The sequence below is a fragment of the Eschscholzia californica genome, unplaced genomic scaffold (assembly GCF_041429995.1).
Source record: "Eschscholzia californica isolate CP2 unplaced genomic scaffold, dmEscCali1.0.p SCAF_4, whole genome shotgun sequence".
NCBI classification, from domain to species: Eukaryota; Viridiplantae; Streptophyta; class Magnoliopsida; order Ranunculales; family Papaveraceae; genus Eschscholzia; species Eschscholzia californica.
Genome location: NW_028238461.1, coordinates 7,432,076 through 7,456,711, shown reverse-complemented (window position 1 = coordinate 7,456,711; position 24,636 = coordinate 7,432,076). Strand labels below are relative to the sequence as shown.

The following is a 24,636-nucleotide window of genomic DNA, read 5'->3' as shown; positions in this document are numbered from 1 at the left end:
CTAAAATATGGGAGGTGAACCTGAAAGAGCTCTGCCACTCAATCCAAGAATTGGCGGGTCCCTATGATTGTTCTAGGTGTATAAGCCCCACTCCAGCTCTAGATACAATCAGGTATGCGCAGGATTTTGGTAAAGAAAAAGGAGGTATGCGTAAGTGGGGCTGGTATCTTGATCCTAAATATGGGGGATAGAAGCCTGTCTAATACTTTTCCGACTTATGCCCGAATCTGATCCAAGTCTTAGGCAGCGAAGGTTTTAAGAGTTTATATAACATCAAATACAAGAGTCCCACCGGAAGGAAACTTTCCACATCATATATACAAGGTCGCCAACATGATCTACCCGAAATACATAATCTTCTTGAATAAGGGACTTATGTCAATCAAATATACGGGATAAACTCGAAATAGAAATCTCATTATCTTACGACTACGAAATAGTAGTTTTACTTCAACATGTTGGATTCTCACCGCCTCATCACGGTCGACTAAACAAGCCTATATAAAGCAAGAGAATCACCTTAAACTAAGCACGACTGCAACACATAAGAATCTTAAGTCAATACAATCAATCGAAGGTCCGATTCCTAAATTCAGAACTTCATGCTCAATTAATTTAACCACAAGAACACCTTATTGACTTGATCTTCAGAGAAGTTCCCAAATTTTATACAAGTTTCACCCCTCCAGTTAGTGAGGAGCAGTTCGAGACTGGAAGCATCAGTCTTTTTATACTGAATAATTCCTAAGAGCCCAAATTTAGACATCATCAGATTGGCGAAGCACCATACATGAACCGGTATATGCATAAGAAGAAGCACCATACATGAAATTAGAAACTATTGCTTCCCATAAGATGACGGGGTTAATAAGAGTAAAAGTGGTACTCAAGGCAAGTATTCCTACCCAAGATATAAATAAGGGGAATATTCTCATATATATCACCAAGATATGAATACACTAAAATTGAGATCATTTCTATGTTTACGTTATTTATTTCCAACAATTGTAATTCTCTTCTATTATAAATAAACATGGGGTATATGGTTTTCAAAAACCCAAAACCTAAATCTTTCATGGTATCTGAGCCTAAGAAACTCAAACGAGTATAGTTTCGATCATATTTTGCTTCCGCTTAACCGGCGGCGCTAGCCGTTTCAATGACTATCGTCCGCCGGAATCATTAACTTTTTTTTTCTTTTTCTTTATCAGTTTCAAATAAATTAGGTCAATATCCTAATTTTTTTTTTTTTTTTTTTTTAGTATTCTCATTATATTTGATTCAACAAATCGTAGTTTGGATGATAATTATATGGGAGTAGTTGCTAGTAAATAGATCATAATCAATCTAAGGAAAGATATTCAAGATGATCTTCATAGTGTTACTCAATTTATGTTAATGGTTTATTATTCAAGTTTGTTATGTGTTGGTGGAAAATCGGTATCATAAAAGAATCGTAAAAAGGGACAGTTTTGACAGGAGCAGCTATTTTGTTTCTTCCCAGTTGAGAAATTTTCTCGGTCGTCGATTATTACCTCAGTTTTGACGCTGATTACTTTTTGCCATGAACCTCTGAATCCGTTGTGATTATGTTCACTAAGTGCAATCTTGTTGCCATGGGCCTCTGAACCTAGAGAGGTTATGCTCACTAAGTGCAATCTTTTTATTAAATGACCTCTAAATCCGTTGTGATTATTGTTGTTTTCGGTGTACCGATTCAACGAGTTGACTCAGCGAGTCTATAACCGAATCACTGGTGAAACTGGTTACTACTTTGATTTTATTTGTAAATGAATCAAAAACACTTTCTTTCCAAATTAATGGAGAAAAACTAAGGAATAAAACAACTCAATATCTTTCGTATTTCTAACCGATAATGTCTGTTATCCAGAACAGATGATTCGTAGTCGAATCTCACTATCGATTTAAGATCGGAAAGAGGAATTGTATCCTTCTGTGTTTACTGATTTATTACTTAAAAAAATCAACACACTTCTGATTTGGAAAATCAGAATGTCTTTGATTAAGAAATCAGATAGACTAAAAAGAAAAAGAAAAATCGGAGGATAAGAAGAAGAATAATTTTTTTTTTTTAATCGAGGCGAGGTATTCCTCTTTCCTTAAGACAATTGACGCCCTGTATAGTACCAAACAGTTACCGGCGTTTGTCTCCCAGGATACAACGATTAACCTTTCGATTCAATGGTACTTCGAATCAGAAAGCAGTCGAACTTGAAAGTATACTAACCTCTGACTTAATGCAAATGGACCAAACTTCTTGCTTATGAAACTCCTTGAAAACTCTGCTAAATATTTCTCTCAGACACTCTAATATGATCTTCTAACAATGCTTGACACTCTGGAAAAAACGGATTGAAATTTGGAGTTGATTTGGGTCCTATAAATAGGTTTCGAATAGATGCATTCATAAGGGACACTTCTGTTGGGTTTTAGGGACGCATCTGTTGGAAAGTAAAGTGACGGGTCACTTCTTTAGCAACAGATGTGTCGGCTGGGATTTGGGCCGTCTGATCTGGACGTGTCCTCTTTGCGTAAATAGCCCCCAAACCAACTTTTCCTTATTGCGATTTAGTCCCTAAATCAACCGAAAATCGATCAAACTTTAAACTTGAATATCTCATTCATCCGGAATCGGATTTGAGTGATTCTTGAGTCTAAACTTAAGAGCTCGACGAGACGAACGCAATGGTGTGCTTAGTTTCTGAGTTTGATGACTTGAACCAATCCAAAATTGGCTCCGATTCCAACAATCCCCCACATGAATGAATATTCGAGATTTCCTATCATGCAGACTTACTAGACTGACACATTGACACTGATAGAGGTTAGAGGCAGAATTTCGCTGCATCGGGATAGATAGCTTGCGGCTTTGAATCTTCCGTAGTGAGTAGCCATCGGGTTTACAAAGACCTTAGTGAACTATGTCTTGAACTGGGTCCCGTGAGTTGTAAACCAACGAGTAACTATCACACAGCTAGTTCCTTACTTTCAAAGTTCTCGGTTGTGTTCATTTCGGCCCTGAACAACCTGGTTTTCATGTGTGCTCTAGAGAAGTCGGCCATTACGACCTTCTCATAGAACCGGCATCAGTTCGCACACATATAGGTTATCCGTAATAAGGTATTCTGCTATACCTCACGTTAGACTCAAGTTCTAAGTTTTCGGATTCATTAAAAGCTTAATGCTTAACCTCTCATTGCAGACAACACTGATGTCATCCTACGAATGGGTAAGAGATAAATCTCTTTCAGTGTTCCGTTCGAGTCAGTATATAACTTCAGTTTTCCCGTTGAACCTACATCTTGGGATCTCCAGTCACATAGGTTGGGTTTCCGTTATGACTTTACTCATTTACTTTAGGCAAAAGTCCCATTCCCCTTGATGAAGCAATTACTAACTCTCTAGGTAACCCTTTTGTAAATGGATCCGCTAGGTTATCCTTAGATTTGACATAATCTACTGTTATGACTCCTTCTGAGAGTAATTGCTTTACGGTGTTATGTCGTCGACGAATATGTCGTGACTTACCGTTATACATTTTACTATGTGCTCTTGCAATAGCTGCCTGATTATCGCAATGTATTTTTATTGCAGGCACCGGCTTAGTCCATATAGGAATGTCCTCCAGGAAGTGTCGCAGCCACTCTGCCTCTTCTCCTGCTTTATCCAGAGCAATGAATTCGGAATCCATTGTCGATCGAGCTATGCATGTTTGCTTTGAGGATTTCCATGATATGGCCGCCCCACCCAGTGTGAATATGTATCCACTAGTTGACTTGGTATCATCAGTATCTGAGATCCAGTTGGCATCCGCATATCCCTCTAATACTTCTGGATATTTGGTATATAATAGCCCATACTCTTTAGTCTGTCTCAAATACCTGAGTACCCTTACTATCGCCGTCCAATGTTCTTTACTTGGATTGCTAGTAAACCTACTCAATTTGCTAACAGAATAGGCTATGTCTGGACGTGTACAATTCATCAAGTACATTAGACTTCCAATAATCTGTGAGTACATTAACTGGTTTACTCCTTGACCACGATTTTTCATCAAATGCACGGTCGGATCTATCGGCGTCCGAGCTAAACTCATATCATTCTTGCTGAATTTTCCTAGAATTTTCTCAACGTAGTGAGTCTGAGATAATTTTATCCCAGAAGAGCTTCTAGATATTTTTATTCCGAGAATGACTTCAGCCCTACCTAAGTCTTTCATGTCGAAATTCTTCGACAACATTTGCTTAGTTGTTTTTATGACATCTATATTATCTCCCATAATAAGCATGTCATCTACGTACAAACATAGGATTACACATCCTTTAGCAGTGACTTTAGTGTAGACGCACTTGTAACATTCATTTATTTTGAACCCATTTGATAACATTGCTTGATCAAATTTCAAGTGCCACTGCTTAGGAGCCTGCTTTAAACCATAAAGCGACTACTAACTTACACACTTTCTTCTCTTGGCGGGTACCACAAACCCTTCGGGTTGAGTCATATAGATCTCTTCTTCCAGTTGTCCATTTAAGAAAGCTGTCTTTACATCCATCTGATGTATTTCTAGATTGTGGATAGATGCTATCGCAATTAGCAATCTTATTGATGTGATTCGAGTAACAGGAGAGTAAGTGTCGAAATAATCTAGACCTTCTCTCTGTCTGAATCCTTGAGCCACAAGTCTGGCTTTATACTTGTCGATTGATCCATCCGTCTTCAATTTCCTTTTGAAGATCCATTTGCAACCTAAAGGTTTGCAACCTATCGGGAGATCTACTAACTCCCATGTATGGTTATTCATAATGGACTCAATCTCACTGTTCACTGCCTCTTTCCAAAAAGGAGCTTCTGGAGTTGACATAGCTTCTTTATATGTTAGAGGCTCACTTTCTAACATGTAGGTTAGAAAATCAGGACCAAAGGTTTTTTCTACCCTTGCCCTTTTACTCTTACGAGGCTCTTCCGACTTGTCCTCTACTAGATTTTTATCTCTTTCAGAGATTTCTGTATTTTCTTCGTTTCTAACTCTTTTCAGAGATTTTTTCTCTGATATAGATTTACATGGAAATATATTTTCAAAGAATTCGGCGTCCCGTGATTCTAAGATTGTATTCACATGTATATCTTCTATATCAGACTTGTGAACCAAGAATCTGTATGCACTACTGTTTTCTGCATATCCAACGAAAATACAGTCTATTGTCCTTGGTCCTATTTTGACCCGTTTAGGTAAAGGCACCAGGACTTTGGCTAGACACCCCCACACTTTAATGAATTTAAAGGATGGTTTTCTGCCGTTCCACAACTCATAAGGTATCTTACCTGTTTTCTTGTGAGGTAACTTATTTAATAAGTAGTTGGCCGACAATATTGCCTCCCCCCACAAGTTCTGAGGTAATCCAGAACTGAGTAATAATGCATTCATCATCTCCTTCAGAGTTCGATTCTTTCGCTCTGCTACACCATTTTGTTGAGGTGTATAAGGAGCAGTAGTCTGATGAATGATGCCGCTTTCGGCACAAATTTCAGCGAAAGGGGATTCATACTCTCCGCCTCTATCGCTTCTCAAAATCTTAATTTTTCGATTAAGTTGATTTTCAACTTCATTCTTATAGATTTTGAATTTCTCTACTGCTTCATATTTACTTCTTAGCAAGTAAACGTGACAGTATCTTGTACTATCGTCTATGAAGGTGATAATATACTTTTTACCTCCTCTAGTCTGAACCATTTTTAAATCACATATGTCACTATGGATTAACTCTAATGGTTCTGTATTTCTTTCCACAGAATGAAAAGGAGTCTTTGTCAATTTAGACTCTACACACGTTTGACATTTTTCCGAAGAATTAATATCAAACTTCGGTATTAAGTCCATGTGCATTAACTTTCTCAAAGAGTTATAATGAACATGACCTAGTCTCTCATGCCAAATATTACAAGAATCAACAACATAAGCTAATGTTTTTTCTTTATTAATAATATTTGGAGTTACAGTTGCAACATTCAATTTAAAGAGCCCCCCACATAAGTACCCTTTTCCCACATGCATTCCGTTTTTATATAAAACAAAATTATCGGAAACAAATAGAAGTTTGAATCCGTTCTTGCTAAGGAGCGATCCAGACACAAGATTCTTTCGAAAGTCTGGTGCATGCAGGACGTCATTTAGGGTTACTTCTTTTCCTGAAGTGAACTTCAGGATTACTTTCCCTTTACCCTGAACTTGACTTGTTGCGGCGTTTCCCATAAACAGTGTCTCGCCTTCTTCAAGTTTGGTATAAGTGGAGAACATGGCTCTATCTGCACAAACGTGCCTCGTGGCTCCAGTGTCGATCCACCATTCTTTCGGATTTCCAACTAGGTTAACTTCAGAAATAACCGCACAGAGGTTCATATTCTGAAACTTTTCAGCCACATCTTCGATTCCAGTAACCATTGCACACAGGTTCTGGACATCTTCATCTTCAACAAGAGAAGCCTGATGCTTAGCTTTCTTTCTGTCATTTTTAGAACGACAATCTTTGGTAAGATGCCCCTTCTTGCCACAGTTGAAGCAGTTGCCGTCGAAACTCTTCTTCGTCGGCTTTCCTGAGCCCACTTCACGGCCCGAGCGTTTCCGCTTTAGTTTTGGTCCCCCTTCGATGACGTTTACTTTTGGAGTATTTGAAGACTTCTCTGTCTTCTTCTCTGCAGTACGACTATCCTCTTCTATTCGAAGTTTGAGGATAAGTTCTTCAAGGCTCATATCTTTATTTTTATGACGAAGGTAATTCTTGAAGTCTTTCCAACCCGGAGGCGATTTTTCAATCATTGCTCGGACTTGAAAGGCTTCATTTGTTACCAATGATTCGGCCTTTAATTCCTGAAGAATTATTTGGAATTCTTGAACTTGGGTTATGACTGGTTTAGAGTCAACCATTTTAAAGTCCAGAACCTTCCAACGATAAATTTCTTCACTCCTGCAGTTTCGGCTTTATATTTATTATGTAGTGTGTTCCACAATTCTTTTGCACTATCAATAACACAATACACATTATAAAGCCCATCATCCAACGAATTCAGAATGTAATTCTTACATAAAAAATTACTATGCTTCCAGGCCTCTACGGCCGAAGTATGTTGGATATCTCCGTCTTCTCGAAGGACTGGTTGGTCTTCAGTCAGATATTTTACTAACCCTAAAGTGGTTAGATAAAACATCATCTTCGGTGCCCATCGCTTAAAATCGGTGCCCTTAAACTTCTCCGGTTTTTCGGCATGGACATGACCAACACTTTTCGTTATGGCTTCACCAGTTGTTGCCATCTCTATTTCTGTCGGACACAGAAAATTAGTTCAGTATACCGAAGTAATTGAATTGTCTTAAGATTGTTGTTTTCGGTGTACCGATTCAACGAGTTGACTCAGCGAGTCTATAACCGAATCACTGGTGAAACTGGTTACTACTTTGATTTTATTTGTAAATTAATCAAAAACACTTTCTTTCCAAATTAATGGAGAAAAACTAAGGAATAAAACAACTCAATATCTTTCGTATTTCTAACCGATAATGTCTGTTATCCAGAACAGATGATTCGTAGTCGAATCTCACTATCGATTTAAGATCGGAAAGAGGAATTGTATCCTTCTGTGTTTACTGATTTATTACTTAAAAAAATCAACACACTTCTGATTTGGAAAATCAGAATGTCTTTGATTAAGAAATCAGATAGACTAAAAAGAAAAAGAAAAATCGGAGGATAAGAAGAAGAATAATTTTTTTTTTTAATCGAGGCGAGGTATTCCTCTTTCCTTAAGACAATTGACGCCCTGTATAGTACCAAACAGTTACCGGCGTTTGTCTCCCAGGATACAACGATTAACCTTTCGATTCAATGGTACTTCGAATCAGAAAGCAGTCGAACTTGAAAGTATACTAACCTCTGACTTAATGCAAATGGACCAACCTTCTTGCTTATGAAACTCCTTGAAAACTCTGCTAAATATTTCTCTCAGACACTCTAATATGATCTTCTAACAATGCTTGACACTCTGGAAAAAACGGATTGAAATTTGGAGTTGATTTGGGTCCTATAAATAGGTTTCGAATAGATGCATTCATAAGGGACACTTCTGTTGGGTTTTAGGGACGCATCTGTTGGAAAGTAAAGTGACGGGTCACTTCTTTAGCAACAGACGTGTCGGCTGGGATTTGGGCCGTCTGATCTGGACGTGTCCTCTTTGCGTAAATAGCCCCCAAACCAACTTTTTCTTATTGCGATTTAGTCCCTAAATCAACCGAAAATCGATCAAACTTTAAACTTGAATATCTCATTCATCCGGAATCGGATTTGAGTGATTCTTGAGTCTAAACTTAAGAGCTCGACGAGACGAACGAAATGGTGTGCTTCGTTTCTGAGTTTGATGACTTGAACCGATCCAAAATCGGCTCCGATTCCAACAATTATGTCATGTTTGCTCGTTACCACTGTCCTAAATTACTTGGTTATTTGTGTTATCTTGGTGATATATATGAGAATATTCCCCTTATTTATATATTGGGTAGAAATACTTGCCTTGAGTACCACTTTTACCCTTATTAGGGGTGAGATCAACTACTCGTTCCCTTTTCTGGCCGAATTCAGCTTCATCGTCATCGATATTTCCTTCACCCCTGATTCCTGAACAACCATACAAAAACCAAGTAAAAAACCAATGTCAATATATGCTACACATATTTCCTTTTCTGGCCGAATTCATGCTCATCATCATCATCCACATATTTCCTTCGCACCTGCACACACATAAAAAGAAGAGATATTTAGTGTTAGGATCAAAGAAAAGTACCGACATTATCATTTGAGTCAAGAGTTTCGCCGACTATCACCTCTAAGTAGGAGTAAGTTTTCTTTTCTTTTATTTTGAATCTTATATAATTGTGTTATGAGTCCTGGTTACTATTTTCCTTATGGACAAATCGTGTTAAGGGATCACCTCACTTTCGTCCTTTTAGTAGTGGATTGTTTCATTATGGTATTTACAATACATTCCTTTTCTTTCCTAATTTGACATTGATACAAACAAAGGGAAAACTTTGTGCTCAGGTTTTCTCCCGCATGCTATAAATTCTCAAAGGAAAACAAGAAGTTTTCTTATCCCTTATCCCTCATTGATAGACAAAAAAAATTGTTGCATAATAGAAGAGATTATCTTTGAAGGTATTTTATAATAGATCTGTCTTTGTAAAAAGGAAACAGAACAATATTCATACAGATTTGTCCTTATAATAGATTGTTAAGTAATTTGTGTCGAAAACCTTCACATTTTTTTCACTGGTTGTACCACTAAACTCGAGTATTTTCAGTGGGGAAGTATTTTCAGTGGAGTATTTTTAGTGTCGAAAACCTTCTTCTTCTTCAACACGGCACAGCTTTGAAGTGGGGAGTATTTTCAGTGGAGGCCTCAATTTATAAATCAAAAGAGATTAGAGGGACTACTTCTAAAACTTCTTCTTCTTCTTCTTCTTTGAATGAAGAACAATGAAACCTTAGGTTGGAATTTCGAACAACAAAGAATTGTCGAGAAGGGAAGAAGAACACGGCACAGCTTTGAAGTGGGGAGTATTTTCAGTGGAGGCCTCAATTTATAATCAAAAGAGATTAGAGGGACTACTTCTAAAATCCCGGCAAAAAGTCTCTCTAATGTCTTTCCACGTTAGAGCATCTCTATTGGGACACTCAATCTCTAACACTTAGAGTGCCACATATGACTTTTTATAGTTTTTGTTAAAAAACCATCTCCAATGGGACATTTTGTTAGACACTCTATTATGAGGTGAACACATTTATTATAGAGTGTGTAGAGAGAGAAATTCTAAAACTAGAGTGTCTCTTTGAGACTCTCTAAGTGTCACTTTAAAATTTAAACCAATAGAAACTTTTTATTTTCAACTACTTTTTCCATATTCAATTTAAGAGTGACATGTGTATTAAGTACAAAGATTTTAGAGATCTCCATTGAAAACCAAAATAATTTAGAACGTCTCTTTATTGACACTTAGTAAAGAGAATCTTTATTTGACACCTGACCACTAGACTTTTAGAGTGTTTATTAAAGTGTCCCATTGGAGATGCTCTTAGATGCTATGCCCGGCTGGCGCGCCGGGTTTCAGCCAGGATTGGGAGCGGGAGTAGCATCATTAAGGGAGAGTTATTAGTGTTAAGGTATATCACCGGGCCATAGCCCGACCAACCAACGCATGCAAAGCATGCAAGCCCGACCGACTCAAGCAAGCCCAACCGAGTCAAGCAAGAGCCAAAACGGCTAGGGTTTAATACATAGGAAGTTGTTATTTTATGTAATACCATTGTATACGGAAGTTTTCCAATTTGCTAGATTACTGCTATATGTAACTTACATGTAAACCTATAAATACCCATGTAAACATATGAATAAAACACACAGAGAATTCTTTCTCCCATCTCTCTTTCTCTCTCCCACACAATTTCTCTCCCTCTCTCTCTGTTCAGTTAATTATAATCTTCTATTATCAAGAGGTGATTTACCTCTTGACATGGTATAAGAGCCAATTCAATTTTTTTTTAATATCACTTTATTTCATCATGACTACTGATATCGATTATGGAGATTATACTCCTCATTCTCCACCTAATCCGGTGTTTGATGTTCATCACTCTGATTCACCAACTACTATTCTTATCACTCCATTATTAACCGGAGATAACTATGCCTCCTGGTCAAGAGCTATGAAGATGGCTCTTCGAGCAAAAGATAAGTTCGGGTTTGTTGACAGTTCTATTCCCAAACCCACTTCTCCATCTCAATTACATTCATGGGGAAGGTGTAATGATCTTGTTAGTAGTTGGATCATCAATTCTATTACTCTGGATATCCGGTCTTCCGTTCTATACGGTGATAATGCCGCCGATATTTGGCGTAATCTATATGATAGGTTTTTTCAAATCAATGCTCCGAAAATTTATCAATTCAAACGGACAATTACTTCCTTCAAACAAGAAGGACATGATGTTTCTTCATATTTCACTCAACTTAAATCTCTCCAAGATGAGTTACAATCTCTTTTAGTTGTTGATCCATGTATTTGTGACCAAGGGAAATCATTACTTGATCGTTCTAATCAAGAACGTGCCATGGAATTTCTTCAAGGACTTCATGACCGATTTTCGGCAATTCGAAGTCAAGTTCTATTAATGGATCATTTTCCTTCAATTTTGAAGATTCACTCACTTGTTAAGCAAGAGGAAATCCAACAAAATATCATGGCCGCTACTTCTAATCCACCGGACCACTGTTGCCACTTCTAATGATCAACGTCCATTTCGTATGGAGAAATCGAATGGTCAACGTCTGAAACGACCGCGTCCTTTTTGTGATTATTGCCAACAACATGGTCACGTTAGGGCCACATGCTTCCAACTTCACGGTTACCCGAATCGGCAAGGTCCACTGGGCCATCCCGGACCGAACCGACGACCGGGTCCACTCGCGGCCAACGTTTCCACTACCACCGAAACTAAAAACAACATGGAGGTGCCTCTAGCAACAAGCTTATCTAATGAGCAATACCGTGGGCTGATGTCCCTTCTTGACCAAGAACGAAATTCTGTAGGCACCCTCCACACCGCGCCTAGTCAAACCGACCCGGGCGTTAATCTCACAGGTTCGGTTAATAATCTCTCGGGTATTTCTTTTCAATCCCCTCTTTGGGTTATCGATTCCGGCGTCGCCAAACACATTTGTTGTCACTTATCTCACTTCTCCTATTATACTAATGGCCCATCTAATTATTTTGTCAGTCTTCCGGATGGTTCTCGCATTAAAGTTAGTCATATTGGAACGATTGTTTTCAATAAACAATTTTTACTTCATAATGTTTTAAACATTCCAGAATTTAAAATCAATTTAATTTCTGTTTCTCAAATCACTAATTATCTTCGATGTCTAGTAACATTCGATGTGATCCCCAGATAATCAATTATGAGTGGGATCCCCACATAAGAAGTAATTCCATGTGGGATTCTCCTTTTGTGGCGGCCGGTCTGGAAACTTATTCCCAAAGGAAATGCTTTGGACGACCATGTCCTTAGAGCCTGGCCCATGCGGCCGACATTGTATATGGCTCGGGTTGTGGATTCGGCCACCCTTTAGCATGAGTGCTTGGCCCGCCTCCCACGGTGTACTGCAAATACATTGACTAACGGAGAGAGAAGATGAAGATTATGATTCAATTAATGTTTGAGAATCGAATTGTGCCGAAAACCTTCACATTTGTTTCACTAGTGGTACCACTAAACTCGAGGATACTAATAAATTTATTAATTTTGTGATCACATGGAGTGAACTCATTCACCAACTTCTCCTTAATGTTGTCATTTCCGATAATTTTCGTCCCGTTTAGAGAAAGAGTCCCATCGCACTCATAAAATTTCCCTAGATATAAAGGACTACTATCAAATGCAAAGTAATACTCCACATAATTATTTTTGTCTCCCATCTCTTCCTTTTCTATGTTATCCTATGAACTCTCCTTTCGGCTCTAGAAGACAACCTATCTTAGAAGGTGATATGAAACGTCTATTTATAGACATAAAATTATGGAGGTTTTAGTTCACATGTTTGCGAATGAATTAAATTAAGGAGAAAATGATGATATCCAATTAGTTAATTTACAAATAAATATCAACACACTTTAGTTTTGAAATCAAATATGACTCACTACTTGAGAAGATACAGATGATGTCTCGAATACATGGTGTTTTATGTTTCAACCAAATAATAATGATAAAAAAATAATTTCCAATACGAAAGGGAGACTTATTAGTTTAATGAAAGTCATAAAAATTGAGATAGGGAACCACAACATAAATTTGTAAGAATTACGATGGAACAAAAAAAACTTGAGGCTCCAAAATTGTCTACTAAATGCAAGTATTCACTTATTTCTATATATATTAAAATTATAACATTAAAATGGAAGACTCGTCTTATTTAAAATTAAGGCTTCTTAGCACATATATAAAATATATAACTACTTTCTTAATGGACCCCTATTTTATGACCAGCTTCTTGCCTAGCACCCTTCTTTAGCAAAATATTTAGATGACAAACTTTTTCACTTTTCTGTCCATTGACTGTTAAAGTTTTTGACTTTCTAAAAGCACCTTCCCTTTATTTCTCTCACATCGCGAACCATTTTTTTCTTTTTAAGTTCTCTTTCTCTCCCTCCCTTTCTCCGGTTATAGATCTATCTTTACACAAAATAGATCAACCCTCATTTTTTCTTTAAAAACTCTCTCTCTTTCTGTCTCTCTTTCTCGCTCTGTAGATATCTATCTCGATGTCTATATTTTTTGCTCTTCTAGAAACCCCTTGACCTCGGGAAGGGTTTCAAAACCCACCTCTAAGGTTTCAGATTTTTTGATCAACCGGCCACAAAATATTTTTTAGCCACCCAACCACGAAACATCCATGGTTAGTAAGCCAGGAAACATTTTGTTGCCGACGAACCATAAAACCTTCGAGCATGATTTCTTTATAAACTCTCCTCGATGTCAGGTTCCATCAAACTTAACACTTCACCGCACATGAACTACGTGTGTGTGAGTGAGAGAGAGGGAGATGAAGATTGCCAGGAAAATAAGAGAGCAACTTAGATAAGAGAGAGATATCTAGAGAGATTGTAAGGGAGATATTAAGAGATCGTGAAATAGGGGAGCTAGAGAGGGGATAAAGAGGGGAGAGAGACCGAAAGAGGGAGATCAAGGGATGGGGAAAGATATAGAGCCGCCACTGAGACTACAATTGAGAGTCATAGATAGCAACAAGAGAAAGCAACAAGAGAGAGCAGCAAGAGAAAGAGGAAAAAAAAAAAGAGAAGGAAATAGAAAGATCGACATTAGGAGACAAAGATTAAGGGGTGAATTTCGATCAAGTAAACTTTAGGGCTAAAAGTAAAGAATCCCCCAAAGTCAATGTTGATTGACTAAGTTCTTTATGCCCCAAGATCTTTTTTTACCCCAAACCCGCGATCTTCCGGAAAAGCTCCGAGGTAAAAAAGCAAAACGAGGATCACTACCATGTGAAAAAAATTCTTCATAATCATTTAAAGCTCTAAAATAACGCTTATAGTGCGTCGGAATTTAAACAATCAAGAATTCTTTAAGTTGATTAATTATAAACTCCATTTCCATTAAAAAAAAGTAATTTTTATTGGCTTGTAATTAATTTTTTTATCATGTGGAAACGTGCACCCTGAAAGTTGTTGTTTCAGTACGCTTATGGAAAGACTAAGCATATGTTAAAAATAAACTGAATGAACATTTATCCTAGTCAAAAACTTGCATTGGTCAAACACACGCAATGATTGGTTTTCATAACACAACAGTTAAAAGATAAATACAGTAAAACAAAAATTATTAAATATAACACACCGAAACCCAAATTATATAGATGCACAACAATTCAAATACATAAGTATTCCAAAAGATTATTTATTTATCACCATTATTTTGACATATATGTCAAATTTATTTTTGGGAACACAACAGGTCTTATACTTAACAATACGTTTTAGGTAACCAAGCATCCATTCACCATGTATGTCATGTAGAGAAGCTTCGTCAAGCTTTTTCTTCTTGATCTTTGGTATCGAGTATGTCATGCATAGCGCGAAACTTTTCCTCCTCCTCATATCGCTTCAGATGGAAGTGCGGCAAAATATACCACAAATCAGAAAAGTTAAATATTTAAATAAATCAATAATCTTTCAAACTAAATATATAATGCAATAAGAATTCTACAACAACACCACTAGTTACAAAAACCTGCTCGAAACTTTTGTCTTTAGCATTTGAGAATTGAATTGTGCCGAAAACCTTTACATTTGTTTCACTGGTGGTACCACGAAACTCGAGGGTACTAATAACTTTATTAATTTTGTGGCCGCATGGAGTGAACTCATTTACCAACTTTTCCTTAATGTTGTCATTTCCGATAATTTTCGTCCCGTTTAAAGAAAGAGTCGCGTCGCACTCATAAAATTTCCATAGATCAAAAGGAGTATTATCAAATGCAAAATAATACTCCTCCACAAACTTATTTTTGTCTCCCATCTCTTCCTTTTCGTATGTTATCCTACGAACTCTTTTTTCTTCTCTCGAAGACAACCTATCTTAGAAGGTGATATGAAACATCTATTTATAGACATAAAACTATGGAGGTTTTAGTTCACATGTTTGCGAATGAATTAAATTAAGAATTTTTGGGTTTATAGCCCAAAAAACGGGCCCTAATAAGACATTTAGTCCTCTCTAATCCTATAAAGGGTTTCAAAACCAAAAAAACAATATAAATGGATATCTAGTCCATTTGGTGTCATCTAGAGAAAAAAACACAAATCCCTATAATACCAAATAAATCATAATTCCTAATCTAACCTTCCTCATATATTATAACTGATTTATCTTCAAAATCCATAAAGATCTTCTTCCATTTTTATCTCCCACATTCTCTCTCCAATCACGTTTTTAAACAAAGAAATATATATTATAACTGATTTATCTTCAAAATTCATAAAGATCTTCTTCCGTTTTTATCTCCCACATTCCCTCTCCAATCACGTTTCTAAACAAAGAAACGTGATTCATTATTTTCAGTAACTGAAACCTCTTTATTCTCTCTCTCTCTCTAAATCCGATTCACATAACAAAACCTACATTAAACTCAGAAATCTTGTTTCATCTTCATTAGATTGCTTTTCAAACATTCGTCTTCTAATCCAATACACAAGCTCAGAACTCCATTTCTATTTATGTCACTTCATATCAAGTTAATCAGGTAAAACATAAATCAATTTATAAGTTTTTGTGATTCTATTTCAGTTTATAGTAGTTGATTCTCTCTTTCTACATCTTAATCTACTGAAAATCTTCCATTAAAACAAAGAAATTGTTTCATATTCATTAGAGTTTTTCAAAATCAGTTTCTTAATTGTTAATCAGGTAAACAAAATTCTTCTTTAATGATTCTGTTTCAAATCGAGTATGTTATTATTGTATTTCTCTCTCTAAAAGTTTCTTTAATGATTTCGATATTGATGAGATAATCCTTCATTACTAATTCCTATAAATCGAGTATACTTATTGTTGCAATCAATCATCATATCAGATATCTTTAGATATGTAGTTTAAACCTAATGATATTCGTACTTTTTCTTCAGATCTGGTTTTCAATCCGTACGGATTTATGAAACGTGGTTTTTTCGTACGGTTCCTCATAACAGAATTAACAATACATGTACTTTATCATAAATTACCATAATTTATAGTAAATCATGCAAACATCTCCCGTACGATGTTTTTCAAAATGAGAACATGATATATGTATTTTCTGACAAATTATATATACTTTATCACGAATATCATGAATATTATATGGAACATTAATTATGCTTTAATCTCAAAAACAGTACTCGTTTCATTATTAGAACAACTTCGCTTATATATGTAAATCCCGTGTACTTTGAAATAAATTACATATAATTTACGTAAATGTTCATGTAATTTATTGTAAATAATATACTTTTTTATATAATTTATATGTATTAATCTCTCTCCATTTGTTATCACAGATGGAGTTCCAGGCAGAATCATCAAATCAAAATAAGCAAATCAAACTTGAAATACGCTTGTTCTTGTTACTTAACTTTTTGATTGGCTCCTCGAAATATTTCATAAGAAATGCACACTTGAATGGATCTTGATCATGAATCCTTGGAAAAGCCTCATATTCGGCCCCACCATTAGCATTCCAAGCAATAGGGCAACATGGATGGGCACCATTATTGAACCAGAGAAGATTTTGTACGTTTTTTTTGTAACAGAATGTAAACGATGTGTTATGTAAAAGAAATTATGTGTAATGTAAAAGAAATTATGTGTAATTTACTGAACAAGACCCAAATACATTTGTTAAATTACGTTGTATACCAAATGATGGTTTATTCGTCATAAATAATACATAATTTACGTATTTATTTCATAATTTGTATTCGATGAGTATTTATGTATGAGTAAAAACGAAAACAAATGCTGCTTTAATGTTCCTAGAAAAATATACTATTTCCAAAACTAAAAGTTAAGTGAGAGAAAGTGACATACTATATGTTTTGTATATTAACTCCCAAATCACGCTAAATTGATCCTAGATTATATACTATTTCCAAATCTGAAAGTTAAGTGAGAGAAAATTGTTTTGAATCGAAAAAAAATTTGCATAGTAAGGTAAAGAAAATTGATTTGGTTTCCAAATCTGTAAAGAAGAGAGAGAAAATTGATTTGGAAATATCCGTGGTGGTGACGTTTTGGTTTTGGTTAGGATTTTGGTTTCTGATTGATTCGGATAATAGGAAAGAGAAAATTTGATTTCCAAATCTGTTTAGAGGAGAGAGAAATTATGATTTGTTTCTATCCATTTGTTTATAATAAATCTCCATATTTTTGGCTAATAAATCTCCATATTAAATCTGTAAAGAAGAGAGAGAAAATTCATTTGCAAAAGTTTGGATTTTGTTTCTAAACAGATTATAGAAGAGAGAGAAAATTTCGTGAGAATCTATCCGTTTTTTCCTAAATTTATCCTAAAATTAAGGTACATTAAACCGTTTGAAATTTTTGTCCGGCCCCACATATTAAAATCCCGCGACAAATGACTGGGACATGAAAGGAATTATGTAATATATATTAAGGGTTTTTAGTCCCAAGAGCAAAAGGACTAAAAATCCATTTTTTGGGAAGATTGGACCCTAAATCCTTTTTGAACATTATTTTGGGCTATACACCCACGGACCCTTAAATTAAAGGGAAAATGTGTATATCCAATTAGTTAATTTCCTAATAAATATCAACAAACTGTATGTTTTGAAATCAAATATGACTCACTACTTGAGAAGATACAGATGATGTCTCGAATACATGGAGTTTTATGTTTCAACCAAATAATAATGATAAAAAAATAATTTACAATAAAAAAGGGAGACTTATTAGTTTAATGGAAGTCATAAAAATTGGGATAAGGACCCACAACATAAATTTCTAAGAATTAAGATGGAAAAAAAAAACCCGAGGCTCTATAATAGTCTACTAAATGCAAGTATTTAAATATACTTGTAGTTGTTTATAAATATATTAAAATTAAAACATTTAAAATGGAAGGCTCGTCTTATTTAAAATGAAGACTTCTTAGCATATATATAAAATATATGACTACTTTCTTAATGGACCCCTATTTTATGACCAGCTTCTTGCCTAGCTCCTTTCTTTAACAAATTATTTAGATGACAAACTTTTCACTTTTCTGTCCATTGACTGTTAAAGTTTTTGACTTTCTAAAAATACCCTCCTTTTATTTCTCTCACATCGCGAACCATTTTTTTCTCTTTAAGTTCTCTCTCTCTCCCTCCCTTTCTCCGGTTATAGATCTATCTTTACACAAAATAGATCAACTCTCTCTCTTTTTGTCTCTCTTTCTCGCTCTGTAGATATCTATCTCGATGCCTATATTTCTAGCTCTTCTAGGAACCCCTTGACCTCGGGAAGAGTTTAAAAACCCATCTCTAGGGTTTCAGATTTTTTGATCAACCGGCCACAAAATATTTTTTAGCCACCCAACCACGAAACATCCATGGTTAGTAAGCCATGAAACATTTTGTTGCCGACGAACCATAAAACCTTCGAGCATGATTTCTTTATAAACTCTCCTCGACGTCAGGTTCCGGCGAACTTAACACTTCACCGCACATGAACTATGTGTGTGTGAGTGAGAGAGAGGGAGATTAAGATTTCCAGGAAAATAAGAGAGCAACTTAGATAAGAGAGAAATATCTAGAGAGATTGTAAGGGAGATCTTAAGAGATCGTGAGATAGGGGAGCTAGAGAGGGGACAAAGGCGGGAGAGAGACCGGAAGAGGGAGATCAAAGGATGGGGGAAAGATACAGAGCCGCCACTGAGACTACAATTGAGAGTCATAGACAGCAACAGGAGAAAGCAACAAGAGAGAGCTGCAAGAGAGAGAGGAAAAAAAAAGAAGGAAATAGAAAGATCGACATTAGGAACAAAGATTAAGGGGTGAATTTCGATCAAGTAAACTTTAGGGCAAAAAGTAAAGAATCCCCCAAAGTCAATGTTGATTGACTAAGTTTTTATGGCTCAAGATCTTATTTTACCCCAAACCCGCGATCTTCCGGAAAAGCTCCGAGGTAAAAAGCAAAACGAGGATCACTACCATGTGAAAAAAATTCTTCATAATCATTTAAAGCTCTAAAATAACGCTTATAGTGCGTCGGAATTTAAACAATCAAGAATTCTTTAAGTTGATTAATTTTAAACTCCATTTCCATTTAAAAAATAATTTTTATTGGCTTCTAATTAATTTTTTTATCATGTGAAAGCGTGCACCCTGAATAATTGTTGTTTCAGTATGCTTGTGGGAAGACTAAGCATATGTTAAAAATAAACTGAATGAACATTTATCCTAGTCAAAAACTTGCATTGGTCAAACACACGAAATTATTGATTTTCATAACACAACAGTTAAAAGATAAATACAGGAAAATAAAAATTAATAAATATAACACACCGAAACCCAAATTATATAGATGCACAACAATTCAAATACATAAGTATTCCAAAAGATTATTTATTTATCACCATTATTTTGACATATATGTCAAATTTATTTTTGGGAACACAACAGGTCTTATACTTAACAATACGTTTTAGGTAACCAAGCATCCATTCACTATGTATGTCATGTGGAGAAGCTTCGTCAAGCTTTTTCTTCTTGATCTTTGGTATCGAGTATGTCATGCATAGCGTGAAACTTTTCCTCATCCTCATATCGCTTTAGATGGAAGTGCTGCAAAATATACCACAAATCAGAAAAGTTAAATATTTAAAGAAATCAATAATCTTTCGAACTAAATATATAATGCAATAAGAATTCTACAACAACACCACTAGTTACAAAAACCTGTTCGAAACTTTTGTCTTTAGCATTTGAGAATTGAATTGTGCCGAAAACCTTTATATTTGTTTCACTGGTAGTACCGCGAAACTCGAGGGTACTAATAACTTTATTAATTTTGTGGCCGCATGGAGTGAACTCATTTACCAACTTTTCCTTAATGTTGTTATTTCCGATAATTTTTGTCCCGTTTAAAGAAAGAGTCGCATCGCACTCATAAAATTTCCATAGATCAAAAGGAGTATTATCAAATGCAAAATAATACTCCTCCACAAACTTATTTTTGTCTCCCATCTCTTCCTTTTCGTATGTTATCCTATGAACTCTATTTTCTACTCTCGAAGACAACCTATCTTAGAAGGTGATATGAAACATCTATATATAGACATAAAACTATGGAGGTTTTAGTTCACATGTTTGCGAATGAATTAAATTAAAGGGAAAATGTGGATATCCAATTAGTTAATTTACTAATAAATATCAACAAACTGTATGTTTTGAAATCAAATATGACTCACTACTTGAGAAGATACAGATGATGTCTCGAATACATGGAGTTTTATGTTTCAACCAAATAATAATGATAAAAAAATAATTTACAATAAAAAAGGGAGACTTATTAGTTTAATGGAAGTCATAAAAATTGGGATAAGGACCCACAACATAAATTTCTAAGAATTAAGATGGAACAAAAAAAACCTGAGGCTCTATAATAGTCTACTAAATGCAAGTATTTAAATATACTTGTAGTTGTTTATAAGTATATTAAAATTAAAACATTTAAAATGAAAGACTCGTCTTATTTAAAATGAAGACTTCTTAGCATATATATAAAATATATGACCACTTTCTTAATGGACCCCTATTTTATGACCAGCTTCTTGCCTAGCACCCTTCTTTAGCAAAATATTTAGATGACAAACGTTTTACTTTTCTGTCCATTGACTGTTAAAGTTTTTGACTTTCTAAAAATACCCTCCTTTTATTTCTCTCACATCGCGAACCATTTTTTTCTCTTTAAGTTCTCTCTCTCTCCCTCCCTTTCTCCGGTTATAGATCTATCTTTACACAAAATAGATCAACTCTCTCTCTTTTTGTCTCTCTTTCTCGCTCTGTAGATATCTATCTCGATGCCTATATTTCTAGCTCTTCTAGGAACCCCTTGACCTCGGGAAGAGTTTAAAAACCCATCTCTAGGGTTTCAGATTTTTTGATCAACCGGCCACAAAATATTTTTTAGCCACCCAGCCACGAAACATCCATGGTTAGTAAGCCATGAAACATTTTGTTGCCGACGAACCATAAAACCTTCGAGCATGATTTCTTTATAAACTCTCCTCGACGTCAGGTTCCGGCGAACTTAACACTTCACCGCACATGAACTACGTGTGTGTGAGTGAGAGAGAGGGAGATTAAGATTTCCAGGAAAATAAGAGAGCAACTTAGATAAGAGAGAAATATCTAGAGAGATTGTAAGGGAGATCTTAAGAGATCGTGAGATAGGGGAGCTAGAGAGGGGACAAAGGCGGGAGAGAGACCGGAAGAGGGAGATCAAAGGATGGGGAAAGATACAGAGCCGCCACTGAGACTACAATTGAGAGTCATAGACAGCAACAATAGAAAGCAACAAGAGAGAGCAGCAAGAGAGAGAGGAAAAAAAAAAAGGAAATAGAAAGATCGACATTAGGAACAAAGATTAAGGGGTGAATTTCGATCAAGTAAACTTTAGGGCAAAAAGTAAAGAATCCCCCAAAGTCAATGTTGATTGACTAAGTTTTTATGGCCCAAGATCTTTTTTTACCCCAAACCCGCGATCTTCCGGAAAAGCTCCGAGGTAAAAAGCAAAACGAGGATCACTACCATGTGAAAAAAATTCTTCATAATCATTTAAAGCTCTAAAATAACGCTTATAGTGCGTCGGAATTTGAACAATCAAGAATTCATTAAGTTGATTAATTTTAAACTCCATTTCCATTTAAAAAAATAATTTTTATTGGCTTCTAATTAATTTTTTTATCATGTGAAAGCGTGCACCCTGAATAATTGTTGTTTCAGTATGCTTGTGGGAAGACTAAGCATATGTTAAAAATAAACTGAATGAACATTTATCCTAGTCAAAAACTTGCATTGGTCAAACACACGAAATTATTGATTTTCATAACACAACAGTTAAAAGATAAATACAGGAAAATAAAAATTAATAAATATAACACACCGAAACCCAAATTATATAGATGCACAACAATTCAAATACATAAGTATTCCAAAAGATTATTTATTTATCACCATTATTTTGACATATATGTCAAATTTATTTTTGGGAACACAACAGGTCTTATACTTAACAATACGTTTTAGGTAACCAAGCATCCATTCACTATGTATGTCATGTGGAGAAGCTTCGTCAAGCTTTTTCTTCTTGATCTTTGGTATCAAGTATGTCATGCATAGCGCGAAACTTTTCCTCATCCTCATATCGCTTTAGATGGAAGTGCTGCAAAATATACCACAAGTCAGAAAAGTTAAATATTTAAAAAAATCAATAATCTTTCGAACTAAATACATAATGCAATAAGAATTCTACAACAACACCACTAGTTACAAAAACCTGTTCGAAACTTTTGTCTTTAGCATTTGAGAATTGAATTGTGCCGAAAACCTTTATATTTGTTTCACTGGTGGTACCGCGAAACTCGTGGGTACTAATAACTTTATTAATTTTGTGGCCGCATGGAGTGAACTCATTTACCAACTTTTCCTTAATGTTGTTATTTCCGATAATTTTCGTCCCGTTTAAAGAAAGAGTCGCATCGCACTCATAAAATTTCCATAGATCAAAAGGAGTATTATCAAATGCAAAATAATACTCCTCCACAAACTTATTTTTGTCTCCCATCTCTTCCTTTTCGTATGTTATCCTATGAACTCTATTTTCTACTCTCGAAGACAACCTATCTTAGAAGGTGATATGAAACATCTATATATAGACATAAAACTATGGAGGTTTTAGTTCACATGTTTGCGAATGAATTAAATTAAAGGGAAAATGTGGATATCCAATTAGTTAATTTACTAATAAATATCAACAAACTGTATGTTTTGAAATCAAATACGACTCACTACTTGAGAAGATACAGATGATGTCTCGAATACATGGAGTTTTATGTTTCAACCAAATAATAATGATAAAAAAATAATTTACAATAAAAAAGGGAGACTTATTAGTTTAATGGAAGTCATAAAAATTGGGATAAGGACCCACAACATAAATTTCTAAGAATTAAGATGGAACAAAAAAACCTGAGGCTCTATAATAGTCTACTAAATGCAAGTATTTAAATATACTTGTAGTTGTTTATAAGTATATTAAAATTAAAACATTTAAAATGAAAGACTCGTCTTATTTAAAATGAAGACTTCTTAGCATATATATAAAATATATGACCACTTTCTTAATGGACCCCTATTTTATGACCAGCTTCTTGCCTAGCACCCTTCTTTAGCAAAATTTTTAGATGACAAACGTTTCACTTTTCTGTCCATTGACTGTTAAAGTTTTTGACTTTCTAAAAATACCCTCCTTTTATTTCTCTCACATCGCGAACCATTTTTTTCTCTTTAAGTTCTCTCTCTCTCCCTCCCTTTCTCCGGTTATAGATCTATCTTTACACAAAATAGATCAACTCTCTCTCTTTTGGTTTCTCTTTCTCGCTCTGTAGATATCTATCTCGATGCCTATATTTCTAGCTCTTCTAGGAACCCCTTGACCTCGGGAAGAGTTTAAAAACCTATCTCTAGGGTTTCAGATTTTTTGATCAACCAGCCACAAAATATTTTTTAGCCACCCAGCCACGAAACATCCATGGTTAGTAAGCCATGAAACATTTTGTTGCCGACGAACCATAAAACCTTCGAGCATGATTTCTTTATAAACTCTCCTCGACGTCAGGTTCCGGCGAACTTAACACTTCACCGCACATGAACTACGTGTGTGTGAGTGAGAGAGAGGGAGATTAAGATTTCCAGGAAAATAAGAGAGCAACTTAGATAAGAGAGAAATATCTAGAGAGATTGTAAGGGAGATCTTAAGAGATCGTGAGATAGGGGAGCTAGAGAGGGGACAAAGGCGGGAGAGAGATCGGAAGAGGGAGATCAAAGGATGGGGAAAGATACAGAGCCGCCACTGAGACTACAATTGAGAGTCATAGACAGCAACAAGAGAAAGCAACAAGAGAGAGCAGCAAGAGAGAAAGGAAAAAAAAAGAAGGAAATAGAAAGATCGACATTAGGAACAAAGATTAAGGGGTGAATTTCGATCAAGTAAACTTTAGGGCAAAAAGTAAAGAATCCCCCAAAGTCAATGTTGATTGACTAAGTTTTTATGGCCCAAGATCTTTTTTTACCCCAAACCCGCGATCTTCCGGAAAAGCTCCGAGGTAAAAAGCAAAACGAGGATCACTACCATGTGAAAAAAATTCTTCATAATCATTTAAAGCTCTAAAATAACGCTTATAGTGCGTCGGAATTTAAACAATCAAGAATTCTTTAAGTTGATTAATTTTAAACTC

At 35.5% G+C, this 24,636-nt stretch overlaps 1 protein-coding gene and 1 long non-coding RNA gene across 2 annotated transcripts; one reads left to right on the top strand and one right to left on the bottom strand.

The window, feature by feature from the left end:
• Window positions 1-10,778: 10,778 nt before the first annotated feature.
• On the top strand, window positions 10,779-11,351 carry LOC147542191 (uncharacterized). Its single transcript, XM_086635287.1, has one exon. The coding sequence runs from the start codon at window positions 10,779-10,781 to the stop codon at window positions 11,349-11,351; it is 573 nt and encodes a 190-aa protein (XP_086491413.1).
• Window positions 11,352-22,179: 10,828 nt separating this feature from the next.
• On the bottom strand, window positions 22,180-23,104 carry LOC147542190 (uncharacterized). The gene is made up of 2 exons (XR_015224234.1): window positions 22,677-23,104; window positions 22,180-22,562 (listed from the first exon to the last, which is right to left on the bottom strand). It is a non-coding gene; the product is annotated as an uncharacterized LOC147542190 (long non-coding RNA).
• Window positions 23,105-24,636: the final 1,532 nt, after the last annotated feature.